This window comes from Bolinopsis microptera, chromosome 4 (genome assembly GCF_026151205.1).
Source record: "Bolinopsis microptera isolate Bmic1 chromosome 4, MBARI_Bmic_1.0, whole genome shotgun sequence".
Classification (NCBI taxonomy): domain Eukaryota; kingdom Metazoa; phylum Ctenophora; class Tentaculata; order Lobata; family Bolinopsidae; genus Bolinopsis; species Bolinopsis microptera.
Window position 1 is genome coordinate 9591999 of NC_087075.1, and position 13713 is coordinate 9605711.

At 38.1% G+C, this 13713-nt stretch overlaps 1 protein-coding gene and 1 long non-coding RNA gene across 3 annotated transcripts; one reads left to right on the plus strand and one right to left on the minus strand.

The window, feature by feature from the left end:
* Positions 1–771: 771 nt before the first annotated feature.
* LOC134813701 (uncharacterized) lies at positions 772–4059 on the plus strand. Of its 2 annotated transcripts, XM_063821551.1 has the most exons (6): positions 772–819; positions 2529–2670; positions 3029–3104; positions 3359–3451; positions 3580–3662; positions 3870–4059. In XM_063821551.1, the coding sequence occupies exons 2-6, from the start codon at positions 2538–2540 to the stop codon at positions 3998–4000; spliced, it is 516 nt and encodes a 171-aa protein (XP_063677621.1). In that variant the 5' UTR covers positions 772–819; positions 2529–2537; the 3' UTR covers positions 4001–4059. The 2 variants fall into 2 exon arrangements, with proteins under 2 accessions (XP_063677621.1, XP_063677620.1); XM_063821550.1 differs by lacking the exon at positions 772–819 and having other exon boundaries at positions 2491–2670.
* A 493-nt stretch (positions 4060–4552) lies between these two features.
* Positions 4553–5136, minus strand: LOC134814446 (uncharacterized). Its single transcript, XR_010160164.1, has 2 exons — positions 5068–5136; positions 4553–4892 (listed from the first exon to the last, which is right to left on the minus strand). It is a non-coding gene; the product is annotated as an uncharacterized LOC134814446 (long non-coding RNA).
* Between the last annotated feature and the right edge of the window lie 8577 nt (positions 5137–13713).

Below are 13713 nucleotides of genomic sequence, written 5' to 3' on the forward strand. Positions count from 1 at the left end.
ATCCCGATGATACTGTCGCGGCACTCTCGAGGCACTGTCGTGGCACTATGGTGGCACTGTCAGTGTCGTGGCACTCTGGCGGCACTGTCAGTGTCGTGGCACTCTGGCGGCACTGTCAGTGTCGTGGCAATCTGGCGGCACTCTGGCGGTACAGTGCCAATTTTGAATCATGTTCGTTTAAAAGCATAAGACGGTCATGATACCTTTATTATTATCTTTTTACTATAATACCACTGTGTCATAAAAGCATTACCCTTTATTTACTAGCCTTGTGATTTACAATCAAGATGTGGTTGTGCTTACTTTCTTTGTGTGATTTTAGGACAAAAGAAAGTGCGATTCAAAGTCTATTTTTACATATAGATTTTGAGTCAGTTAGTGAATAGCAAGAGAACGAATTGAAACAACATTTGATAAAAACGAAATAAATTCATGAAATCCATGTCAATAACAGAATACGATCTCATTCGTGATTCAACTGTTCATTGTTCAACTATATAATATCACTGCAAAAGGGTCTTTTAATGTAAGTCTTTTGCGTTGAGACTGAGAGATCCTGAATCTCTCACTTAACTTTCAACTTACATTTTTGCTTTATATTCGATAGTCGCCAAAATATGCCGCTTATATTAAATGTCAAACAAATCCGCGAATCGGGGTTTGAAAAACAATTCGACGACAATTTCTCATTTTCAAAATGTTTGATAAATTGGTGATTAAATTTAATTGAACAAATGGATCTCAGTATATACCTCATCGGTCATAATTATCAGGGACATGCTGAAGACCAGAAGACCTTAGCGTGAATAATAAAGTCCGGTAATAATTTCCATTAATTTTAGTGTGTGTCCCTACATATGCGTAGATATGTGTGTAGCCGATTACTAATACTATATTAGTTTATTATAGTATACTATGAAAAATATAATCACTCCTCAGTCACATTCTAGATTTGTTTTTGCCACTAAACTTTTTTAAAGGCCTAACTCAAAAATCCGGCCCAAACAATTTAAGGTCCTGAGACGATTAGATTCCAAACCCATTCTGGAAATTTCATGGGAAAATTTTGAAAAATGAAATTGAAAAAGCCTTAGGTTTTTTGGTGAAGTCACTGTCGCGAAAATTGCGAACTGAGATATGGGCAGTTTTGTTTATTTTTAGTTTCCACATTTCTATAAACATTAAGTTATATATCTCAGAGAATGTAAATTTTAGGGTTACCTTTCATACAGGGTGGGCCAAAAGTCAGTGGGTATACGTTGGCCTTAATAGCTCCGCTGTGTTTTATATTTGAGAGCTGTTGCTCATGCTTTGCAGATGGCATACTGTACTTACAGTTACTGGTTTAATATAATAATCCAATCTGGATGAAAATTCATATACGAGTACAGTTCAGGGACCACTAGTTACAGTACGTAGAACACCTAAAATCTGGGTTTTGGGCATGTTAAGGTGATTTGGCCAAATCGGGCTAAAATATGGGCGCAGCTGCACCGCGGGCACCGCGGTGGGCGGTTGGGGTCCGGGAGTCGGGACCCCCTCAAAAGTTTGGTCACGGGTTGTAGTTTGTTGGTCAACTGCTACCTTATCGGACCTCATTTGACCGGACATTCAATGAACGGACATAATTATGAACGGACATTAAAATGTTTGTGTTTGGGTCACTTCAGCTAAATGTGCACCGTCGACCACGCTTATAGTTATAAATAGTATTGCCAGCTACAAGACTAGGAAGCTACTATACAGTTATTATGTGTGTGCTGTTGTTGTATCAGTATGTATAAACGTGCTGAAATAATGATCAAGGTCGACGATTTTAATGACTGATGGTCGAGTTTAGAGTTAGACCGATTTCCACTTTATCATGTTTTCAAAATTAAAATCCTTCTTCTTCTTGATGTAGTTGTTTTCGTTGTTCTATGTGTGATTCTGATAGAGCTTTTGTTGGTAATATTTGTTCTTTTCTAAGCCAGGCCAAGTATAAAGAGTATTCTAAGAAATCTTGCTTAATTGCTTATCTTATAAAATGAGGTAAGACCTGGCGAATAGGTTCATGACAATTGCAATCAATAGCGGCCAGGTAGCGCAGTTGGTTAGAACGCCTGTCTTACAATCGTTAGGTTGCGAGTTTGAAACCCACTGACTGCCTGGTCGTGGGGTGAGCGTCGTCGACGTTCAGCTAAGGATCATGAGTGGTCTATGCAGCCCCCCGGTCTACTCAGCCGAATACTCGAGAAATCGGGTGTGAGGGTTAAATGAGGAGCTGCACATTGCAGCAAAGTCTCGGACGAAGAAAGTATGGTACACACTACCTTAACCGTCACTGGCCAAAAAGATCCTTCGGCTTCCTGTAATTGGCTGGTTGCACTTGTGTAACATTGTGGCTGTTGGAATACACCGAAGTAAAATAAGTGTCTAGATAAAAAAAATATTAAACGTTAACTTTCCAAAACGCCAACAACAATTTAAAAAACAAAAAAAAAACAAAAATAAACTATACTCTGCTCTGTTATCCTGGTCGGAATCAGCAAATCACCATGACGATGAGGAACCTTCTAGTTCTCTACGTGGTGTTGGAAGTAGTGAGGTGTCTTCAATGCAACCACTGCTTGGAGGTGAGCAGTATTGGTGCTGCAGAAACTAATGAGCGAATCACCGACTTTAAGCAAGGTGGGATTTGTATTGTTATTTGTATTGTTATTTGTATTGTTATTTGTATTGTTATTATTATTTCTCATTCGTACATTTCTTTTCTACTTCTTGGAAATGTATTTAAACAAATGTTATGCAATTATTTTGATTGGGATATTGGTTAATCACTTATATATTCTATAACAGTATAAAAGATAAAGTTATTGAAGAGTGATTAAACGATATTTAAAGAAATTTTTAAGAGGATTAATTAATCAAATGCACATTTAAAAAACGATGTATTAACGTATTAATTATCAATATGTTTTCATTGTTGTATTGACTCTAAGTAAGATTTATTAAACAGTTTTTTTAATTTGTGATTTTATTATTTCAGTGTCGTGCCAAAATCCAGAAAGTGTAACTTGTGTGGACGGGCAAGATGAGTGTATTACCGCAACTGTTAACGTTACGTGAGTCATTTAATATTATGTTAATTATACATGGTGACGTCACGTGACGGCATGGTGACGTCACGTGATTGTATGATGACGTCGTGGCATGATTACGTCACCTGATCGCTTAATGACGCCACCGAAATGGCCTAGAATTGAAAAGTCATGTTACATTGCACGACTTCGTGTACAATCCAAAAAGGATAACTTGATGTCATTAATATGTGCTTGTTAGCATAAATAAGTATTAAGGTATTTGTATTACCCTCTAGAATAACGTTTTCTGGAGCTGATTCCACTCTCATGGTGATCCCTATAAACGCTCTCACCCAAAACTGTGGTTCTTCCAAACAAGATTTCTGCAAGTGAGTTTAAGCAAAAAAGTGTCCTATTTCGTAGAAATAATCTGCGTTAATTTGAGTTAAGAAAATGCTTAATACATTTAATCATATGTCATTAACACGATAACTGTAACCATATAAATGTATTTCAGGCAAAAACAGGAAGAGTTTGTTGCAACGGTGACAAAATCCGAAAACTTCCCTGATGCTAAAGATGTTAAATCTTCCGTCCAATGTTAGTAATTTTCTCAGTTCCTAATTCATTTTCAAGTGTGTGTATCACTATCAGACAACTAAAGAAGTAAAACTTGTATGAACGTACGTCGTACATGTATAATTAATATAGTAATATATTGATGAAAAACATATACAATAATGTACACTGTACACTATTTTAAATACTATCCATAGTCCCCCAAACAGTAAACTTTAATCCCTCAAGGTGACGAGACAAACACTTGCAAGACTGACGGATGTGGAAAACTGGAGGCTGCCAAGTCACGTGGTACAAAACTAGCTGCTTCCTCCATCCTAGCTGTCACACTTTCCTACTTTCTCTCCTTGCTTATCTAGATACTATGAGACATCTCCTGTTCCAATTAAACTGCAGGGTTATTTGAAATTAAAGATAATCTGGTGACGATGCTATAGTATTTTTTTTTATTTGAAAATTCAATTAATCATTATATATATAAATCAAGCGTTACATTTCAGCCATGCAAAATTACAATGAAATATTTTGATATACTAAATGATAAATGGTACTGCAATATAAAGTTGCTTAATGTTTGGCCGGATGACAACTAACGAGAACAAGAATTGCGCCCGTTTGTTCGGCTGTCGGCGGACGCTAGATTTCCATCCACTTGCACCAACTCTTCAAATTTCATTATATAATACATTGGCCTTCAATTAATTTTTCCTTTCTTGTGGCACGAGGAAAATAAATGTTGTTCAGACATAGTGCGCGCGTTGAGGTAATTTAATTAATTTTACTGATAAGCCGCGCGACTGTACTCTGAAATATCGCGTGTAGATTTAATTTGAATGTTCCTCCGCAAACGTTAAGATTGAAGTTGCCATAACAACGCGCAACTCTGTGGCAGAGAAAAATGATACACGATATAATGTAGGTTCCGGTGAAATGGAAATGGATAGTTAAGGAAGAGAACATATTATTATCATGTTGTGCATAAAACTGGTCCCTCTGTTCCACTTTCTAATTAGTGGTTATACAAAATTAAATGATGTGTTTCAGTCATACTTCAATGATACCAATTATTGGAATTCAAGTCTCAATGTCCAGTATGTTAATTAGTTCAGTAAGATGAAGTGTTCATTCCATTGTCTTGCTAGGTTAGTGTAAAGTAGTAGATTTGGAGATCTGTGAATTAGGAAGTAATATCACTCAATCAGCAGCCGATGGTGTGCGTTATGTTTTGACAAAATTGTGTTCACAGCTGCTCTGAAATCAGTTAATTATTCAATTAGTTTTCCATGCGTTTGAATGATTATATCACTAATATAGGTTGAAATAAGGTATATTATATTACTTCGGAATCATAGGGTGACAGAGAAAAATGGAGAATCTTTCCAATAAATATGAACACTAATAGATCGATAATGTTTAATTTACGAACCATTTCATGGATTGTGATATGATAGAGTCAACTGTCAAGGAGGGCTGATCCGGAGACGGCAATATAAAGTTGCTTAATGTTTGGCCGGATGACAACTAACGAGAAAAATAAACTTGATTATATAATAATTAATTCGGCTAAACCAACACATAGCAAGAGCCACATTAACGTTGGGGCCGTCTACCAAATTTGAATGACAAACATTAACAAGAAATCAAACATATCATAAATAATAATAAGGATTTTGTTCATTACAATTCCGTCACAACTGATTAAGAAAAAAGAAAGGACAAGCAGATAGGAAATTGGACGGACAGAGCAGAATTTATAACATATTATAAATATATAAAGATATAAGGGATCGTTAACATCTTACGTAGGACAAGGCTGGCGCATAGGGTTTTTTTTAAATATAATATAGCTTATATATAAGTTGCCTACGGATCGAGGGAATTGTGTATGAAAGTATAAAATGGCCGAAATCTAGCTTACTTAATAGGCCAATATGGTGGTGAGATGAACAGTGAACAATGTAATTTGACAATTCTCTCTATAGTTGTTATATTTTATATAAGTGCCACTAACCTACCAGTACCACCCACTTTGAAACTCTGAGTGACAACCTGTCCTGCACAGTTTATGTTTTCTATTTTTATTGTGATTACTGTTTAGACTTTAGAGTGAAATAATCTGCCACGTTAATCTATAGCTTGACTTGTTTCAAATGCTTTTTACTTTGTATACGCGTTCAATTAATAGTCTGAAATATGAGAATTTCCACTTGACAGCAGCAAGATCAACTTAACACTTAGTGAAATATTTCTTCTGACCTACTTATAATATATTTTTTATCAAGACACTTATTTTACTTCGGAGAATTCCAACAGCCACATTGTTACACAAGTGCAACCAGCCAATTACAGGAAGCCGAAGGATTTGTTTTTAGCCAGTGACGGTTAAGGTAGTGTGTACCATACTTTCTTCGCCCGAGACTTTGCTGCAATGTGCAGCTCCTCATAATTTAACCCTCACACCCGATTTCTCGAGTATTCGGCTGAGTAGACCGGGGGCTGCATATACCACTCAGGAGTCAGGATCCTTAGCTGAACGTCAACGACGCTCACCCCACGACCAGGCAGATAGTGGGATTTGAACCCGCAACCTCACGATTGCAAAGCTGGCTTTCTAACCAACTGCGCTACCTGGCCGTTAAAAAAATCGTTAGAGATATCAGATAACACACCGTAAACTCCGTAAACTCCTATATCGTCGTCACTCTTTTGTTGCACGTGGACTTTAAACACGTTAAGAATAGTTTAAAATTCCACTTTTCAGACTCATTCCGAAGAAATCTTTTTCCTAAACAGCACCGAAACTGTCGTAGATTTAATCAAACCCAGCCATTTCCTCAGAAATCGGGTTAAATAGGTACGAACGACTAGGTTTAATAAGGTTTTTACATTTAACATTATATAATTATGTAATTATCTCTTTTATAGATCCGTCGGTGCCACCGTCCGGAGCAACTCAACTCAATGTCAATAATTTGCATTAGCTCTGTTTGCATCAGGTAAGAGTTAACAATTGGTTAATTGGTTAATTGGTCAATTGGTTGTTCGATAAGCCCAGATTAAACATCAGGCACTACAATCTGTCCGTTTGTGACCAGAACTTTTAGACGGCTGTTAATTTGTGTACCTAGACAGTGTAATCAGACAGATCGAACAATTTAATTCAGTTTCATTCACTTTTAATCACACAACGACTTATTACTATTAGTTTGACTTAAAGTGTTCTGAGCTGTATTTCCGTAACCAAGGGTGATACAAATTTTATAACGCGCCCAAAATTAACTTTGAACAAAATATGCAGTTTAAAGTTAGACTGAACGTTTATGAGGTTTTATTTCTCGAACTGCTCGACTTGTTAATGGGATTTAACAACAGTTTAGTGAGATTATAACATTTAATAGTTCCGTGAAGAAGTCATGAAGTTGTAATTATAACATCATACTGCTATTATTTTAACTATCGGAAATTATTTTTTGTTTTATACAAATCAGAAAGCGTTTGTCCTATTTCTACCGATATAACGTTAAAGAACTAGTAGTTCAATTCTTAACGGAGTTTTATATTGACAGGAAACCTGAAAACAATGTAACAGAGTCGATATATTTTAATGTTGCCATGGGGTGGCAATCCCCATACATCGTATAGTCCGATAGTTTCACTGCGTCCTAATATACAGTAGCAATGTATAATTGTTAAGTAATATGGCCATGGATACTTTTTTAAAGATGCAACAAATATTTGGGGTACAAAATGCTCCGAGAGGGCGGGACATAGGTAATACTAGTTAGGTACGTTTCATCACTCATGCCCTCGTGCCAGGAAATATGTTAAAATATAATCTTTGTGTGTTCCGGAGTAATGTGTATTTCGACTTACTTCGACTTAGGGCGGCTTCAACGTCCGAACAGAGATAGTTTTTTTCCAAATCTGTCTATCCAGCACGAGTTTGTTAATCTCCTTGCTGTCGTCAAGCCCCGTGTCCTTCCGAAGGATGTCAATATATGTAAGGTGTGGTCTTCCCCTTCGACGATGTCCTTGAAGCAGGGGTGAGCGCCGCCGCCGAACGCCGCCGCTGCCGAGTGTTTAGCCCACGCCGCTGCGCCAAACAATTTATCGGCGGCGCAAACGGCGTGAACGTGGTATTTTTTAAATTTGAATTTTCAAAAAATTACTCAAAAAAATTAAAATTCAATGAAAAAACGCCGCCGCCGATTTTGGTTGAACACGGCGGTGCACACCACTGCTAGTCAGCTTATAGACCGGATCCTACTACAGTAAAATCCCGATCAGATTTATCGTATATTTTTCGACAATTTGATTTTTCTCGTCTTATGTTCTCAACATCATCAGCTTACGACTACTTCACAAAAGGCTATTTAATTAGATGCAATTACAAGCTATTGTCCAATTATTTTTGAGAAAGGACAAGCTGGCAATCTTTTATCTTCCAATCTGCGCTTTCTTGAGAAAGGAAAAATATTCTTTTATTGACGGATATATCATATTCATATTAGTAGAGGCTCTTACGGGCATTGTCTGCTCGATACGCTAGGGACCCCAGATACACCTTACTAGACGCATTTTTGACCGTAGAATCGATTAAAAGTAGTTTCAAAATGATTGGACTGAGTTAGCACCGTTAAAATTGCAAAAAACCGATTTTGGGGCCAAAAATAGGCCAAAAAAGCATGTTTTTTGATAATTTGAGCAAGTTAATTTTGTTGGCATGTCGGCAAAATTTGCATGAAGGTAGCTAAAAGACAGCCGCACAAGATGGTTAAAAAATTTTAAAAATCCCTTTATTTTAGTGCAGGCAAAAACCCAAAAAAGTGGTAAAAATTTTGACTTTTTTGCTTGAAGTTTGAAAAAATTTTTGCAGTTGTATTAAATCAACCCAAAAATAGTCACATCGTGTTTGCCTAAATTTTTCCTTTCCGAGAAGTACCCACTTCATATACTTTATCAAAGTTTGAATATTGTCACTCCGCAAGCGTTTTTGCCAAATTTTCGACGCGCACTACGCGCAAAAGCATTTAGTTGTTATTAATTGGCACCCGCGCGTTCATCATAAATTTCAAACAGCTATAACTCAGCGAGATTATGTCCGTTCTAGCTCATATTTTCACACCAAATAGAAAATAATGTGATCTTATTGCTGACAAAATATGAATATGATTACTCTATTTGCCTTAGAGTAATAGACTGTCAAAGTTTAAAACGCGCATTGGTATAGCACGTGACTAATAAGGCCAAATTTATACTTCTTAACATATTATCGATCCTTAGACATCATACTATTGTGTCCAATTAGCGGTTAGGTCTCTAAACTCGTAGCAGAAAACACGTCTTTTTGCCCGTAAGAGCCTCTACTATATCGTGCGGGGTGTATTTATAAACGCCTAATGCATTTGTTATACAAAAGAATAGACAAAAGGTTTACTAGTGCCATAAACAAAAGAGTTTAGTAGTGAAAAGGCAAGGATAATATTTCTCGATCTGTTTCTAACAGGGACGTAGCCAGGATTTTTCTTTGAGGGGGGCTGTCGGCGAGCAAAGCGAGCCGACGTGTCCAATCCAGCTGCGCAGCGAGCGAAGCGAGCAAGCTGCATGGCAGGGGTCTGGGGGCGCAGCCCCCAGCGGGGTACAGGGGCGGAGCCCCTTAGAGGGGGTCGAAAATTTTTGCGAAACAGGGTGTTTTAGACGACATTTGGCATTAAAGAAATTTGTAGGACAGCAATAAACTGGGATTGAAAAGAATCAAGTACTCACATAAATTTGGTAACTTCACAACAGCAATCTGCATTCTCCAATCAGAATTTACGACTTACTCAGGCCTCATCGTCTTAAGATTTTTACATTTCCTACGGTCTAGGGGACACTATTGACTATTTATAGAAGTCTTCTAGAATGTTTGCTTGGATGTTATGACAGATATTTACTAATCCACAGTTCAAATCTTTGACTGACTGCAGTCATAAACACAGCCCAGTTACCAGGCGACGATGGGGACTAGGGGGCTTATGATCTTTTTTCTGGGGTTCGATTTTTTCCGGGGGGGCTGCCGCCCCCCTAGCCCCCCCCCCCCCCTGTCTACGTGCCTGGTTTCTAATGTTATTGAGTATTTACTTTTGTAATTGTTTCCGAACGCTTGACGTACGTGTTGCGTAAATGCTTTACAATACAGGGGTGAGCGCCGCCGCCGAACGCCGCCGCCGCCGAGTGTTTAGCCCACGCCGCTGCGCCGAACAATTTATCGGCGGCGCAAACGGCGTGAACGTGGTATTTTTTAAATTTGAATTTTCAAAAAATTACTCAAAAAAATTAAAAATTCAATGAAAAAATTTGAAAAAATTTGCTGAATATAGTTATAAAATCCCTTTAGCATGTCTGACGTCAAGTAGTTCGATGTAGCATATGCAATGTTTCATGAAATTGTGAATTCATGTCATACGATCAACGATGAATTTAAGTGAAATTTGCAACCTTCTAAACCTTATTAATACTAAGTCAATCCTTTACGGTAAAGGATTGACTTAGTTTACCTAAGCAATGAATTTCCATTTTGTCGAGTCACAACTGAAACTGCCAATTGTCCACAGGCCACGCCGCCGAACGCCGCCGCCGCCGCTAATTTTGGCCACGCCGCCGCCGATTTTGGTTGAACACGGCGGCGCACACCACTGCCTTGAAGAGGTTCCCAGAAGAGAAGTTGATGACTCAGAAGTTCTTCATGTCTGGCTAAATGACCTGCTAGTCTCATCCTCCGTGCAGCTATCTTATCAGATGCTCTGATGAGGTGTCCATACACCTTAGCGTTAGTCTGCCGCTCTTTCCAGTCAATGTTAAGTGCCATCCTCAGCATTCTCGTATAACATCCATCAATACGTTTTGCGAGGGTCTGGCTGACAGTCCATGTTTCAGAGCCATATAGAAGGATGGACTCGACTGTAGCCAGGAACAGTCGTATCTTGAGATCTCTACGCATATCCGACTTCCATACAAGCTTCATCTGGTGACACGCTCCCCATGCCTTAGCTTTCCTCACTTCGAAGTCCTTCTCCGAACTCTTCATTCTACTACCCAAATATACAAAGTCATCGACTTTCTCAATGTTCTTCCCACTCCCAGCAACCAGAGTCGGGTTATCATCATCTCTTATGTTGATTCCCATGTACTTAGTTTTCCCCTCGTTGAGGTGGATTCCAACTGAGTTGGCCGCCAGTTCCAGACTCCTGAGAAAATCTTGTGCCTCCGCAACACTATTTGTTATAAGAGCAAGGTCGTCAGCAAAGTCCGCATCAGTGACCTTGACAGCCGGATAGCGTCGGCTTCTTCTAGGGTGTAGAGTAAACCCAAAGTCCCTACCTTCTAGGGACACCCTCATAATGTAGTCAATTACGATTATGAATAGGTAGGGCGCCAAAGTGTCTCCCTGCATCACTCCTGCTAGAATGAAGAATGCTTCACTCAGACCATCCTCGGTAATCACACGAGCAAATGTATTTGCATACATTCTTTGTATCAAGCTTACAATCTCCTTGGGAATTCCATATGCCAGGAGGATCTTCATGAGGAGTCCACGGTGCACGCTGTCGAATGCGTTCTTGAAATCAATGAAGAGCATTACCGCGGTCATATCTTTATCCCGGGCTCCCTCGAATACCCTTCTTAGGCCAAGAATATGACTAGTTGTTGACAGTTGACCTACTTTCTCTGAATCCGTTCTGATTGATCCTTAAGATGTCTTCCATGGCAGGTTTGATCCTGTTCAGTATCATCTTATTGAGAGTCTTACTCACTATAGATGTCAGTGCAATACCTCTACAGTTATCTACTTTGGTCAAATTCCCTTTCTTTGGAACAGGCACGATGTTTAGGTGCTTCCATTGGTCAGGAACATCGCCATCAACTAGTGCTTTATTGCCGAAGTCAAGGATCAAATCATCAACATCTACCCTCTTCAGTACTTCAGGGGCAACTCCATCCTCTCCAAATGCCTTACCTTCTTTAATCGATTTCGTAGCCTCCTCCAGTTTGGTCTTGGTGAACTTATCCACACTGATGTTTTGTGGTGGATGTATGACTGGTATGTCCACTTCTTCGTTTGGAACTACTGGAGGTTGTCCATTGTCCAAGTAGCTTGGTAAAGTGGTATTTCCAGGCTCTCAATCTACCCTCTCTACTACCTCCTTCTACAAGACCACATGGCTTCTTCTTTCTCCCACTGACCTCATTAACAAGAAACCAGCTCTCTTTTTTCTTGCATCTTTCGGCTGCGTTTGTGTATTTATTAATTAAAAATATCTGAAATTCGAAAAATGCCTCCCTCTGGCCTTTTTTATGCCGTTATTTTTCAATTTTACCCCGTTACATTCCATTATTGTCTATTTTTTCATTATTTTTCATTCACATATTGTAATATTTTTGCAATCACATATGATATATGTATATCCCGAACTATATACATATAGGTCGGAAACAATAAAATCATCATTATATATATATATTTTTAGGACGCAATGAAACTACCGGACGCAATGAAACTACCGGACCACGATGTAGCGGGGCCAGCCTTTCTTCCAGTATAAGCTACCTTATCGGACCTTACTTGAATGGACATTAATTGAATTTGAACGCTGGAGGTCCTAGCGTTCATTTTAATGTCCGTTCAAATAAAGTCCGTCCGTTTTATAAGGTCCGTCCAATTGTTAAAGTCCGTTGGGATTTTTTCCAAAATTATTCCACTGCGAACTCATGTTTAGGATATGACAACTTTTTAATTTCAGTCAATTGTAATTTCTATCATCGGATTCGGACTAAACTATATCATTGGATTAATGAAAAACGAGTTATTATACAATTTAAATATTCTAAGTAACACATTATGGCATGATCACTTTCTTGATCTTCGGCTTCCTCGTTCACTTCTTCGGAGTTATTATTTACCTCCACATCTTGTAAAAGTTTACACTGAAATGCAGGACCGAGGTGGTCGAATAAAAAATAGTTTTCAAAAAGCAGGTATTACTGATACGATGCTTTAAGCATAGAATATTTAATGCACGATAACCCATTTGAGGAAGATGACCTGTGATATGATCATCAAATCTGGTCATATTTCGTATGCGTGTTATTTGTATTCAATTCAGAGGAGATTAGCCAATTTCAATCTAAACTCATAATGATAGACCCTCTGACAAGGGCAAAGCGTCATATATACGCTACAAACTCAATATTTCGTATCTGTTGTTTTTACACAACTTTCATGATCACAGACACTGATATGATTATGATCTACAGATATATTTTGACATTTTTTACTGCTTAACGACCGCCTTTCTTGCTCATTGTATGCAAAATTAATTTACAAATTATCTGCTAAAACTTAAAAAACGCCAAAAAAATATGAAAAAATCTGTATTTTTGATGGTTTTGAATGCCTTCGAGTGTTCATTTTAATGTCCGTTCATAATTATGTCCGTTCATTAAATGTCCGGTCAAATAAGGTCCGATAAGGTATTCTGCTATTGTTCTCTGAAATACTACAAATACAGAGCATCTAATGTCATACCACTATAATAAGCTATTGTTCCACGTCATATCACAGTCTTAAACTGTTAGATATAATAAGAAATGCTCATATAAAGATGTGATCTTGCAAAATTTACTTTTTTGTTGATCTGAACATAAAATCTCGGAAGGTTTGGACATCCTTTGGACACCCTTCATCTGTTTATTAAATAAATGAATATTGAGTGTCACACCCTACTAAACATTCATCTACTTAAGACATTTTCGTTGCTGATCAGTATTATATGTATAAATTGTATAACATCTAGATTTATGATAGATCTGACAGTATAGGAAATGGAGGTAACAACAGACTCTACAACAGACTACACAACATATTACGTCACAATATCTAAACCCCTTACTGACCCCTCACGCGGAGCCGCACAACTTGGTATCTACCAGCTGGTATTGCTGGCAGGTTATGAGGTCCTCTGTACACTTTTGACTGTTGTACTTAACTGCTACCTTATTTTTCTCATTACATGCAAAGTAAGTCGGTTGC

Excerpts from the sequence above, each read along its gene's own strand:
- LOC134813701 (XM_063821551.1), top strand. The coding sequence starts at position 2,538 with ATGACGATGAGGAACCTTCTAGTTCTCTACGTGGTGTTGGAAGTAGTG. Across the intron at positions 3,452-3,579 it reads TCCAAACAAGATTTCTGCAA|GCAAAAACAGGAAGAGTTTG; the intron begins GTGAGTTTAAGC and ends AATGTATTTCAG. Across the intron at positions 3,663-3,869 it reads TGTTAAATCTTCCGTCCAAT|GTGACGAGACAAACACTTGC; the intron begins GTTAGTAATTTT and ends TAATCCCTCAAG.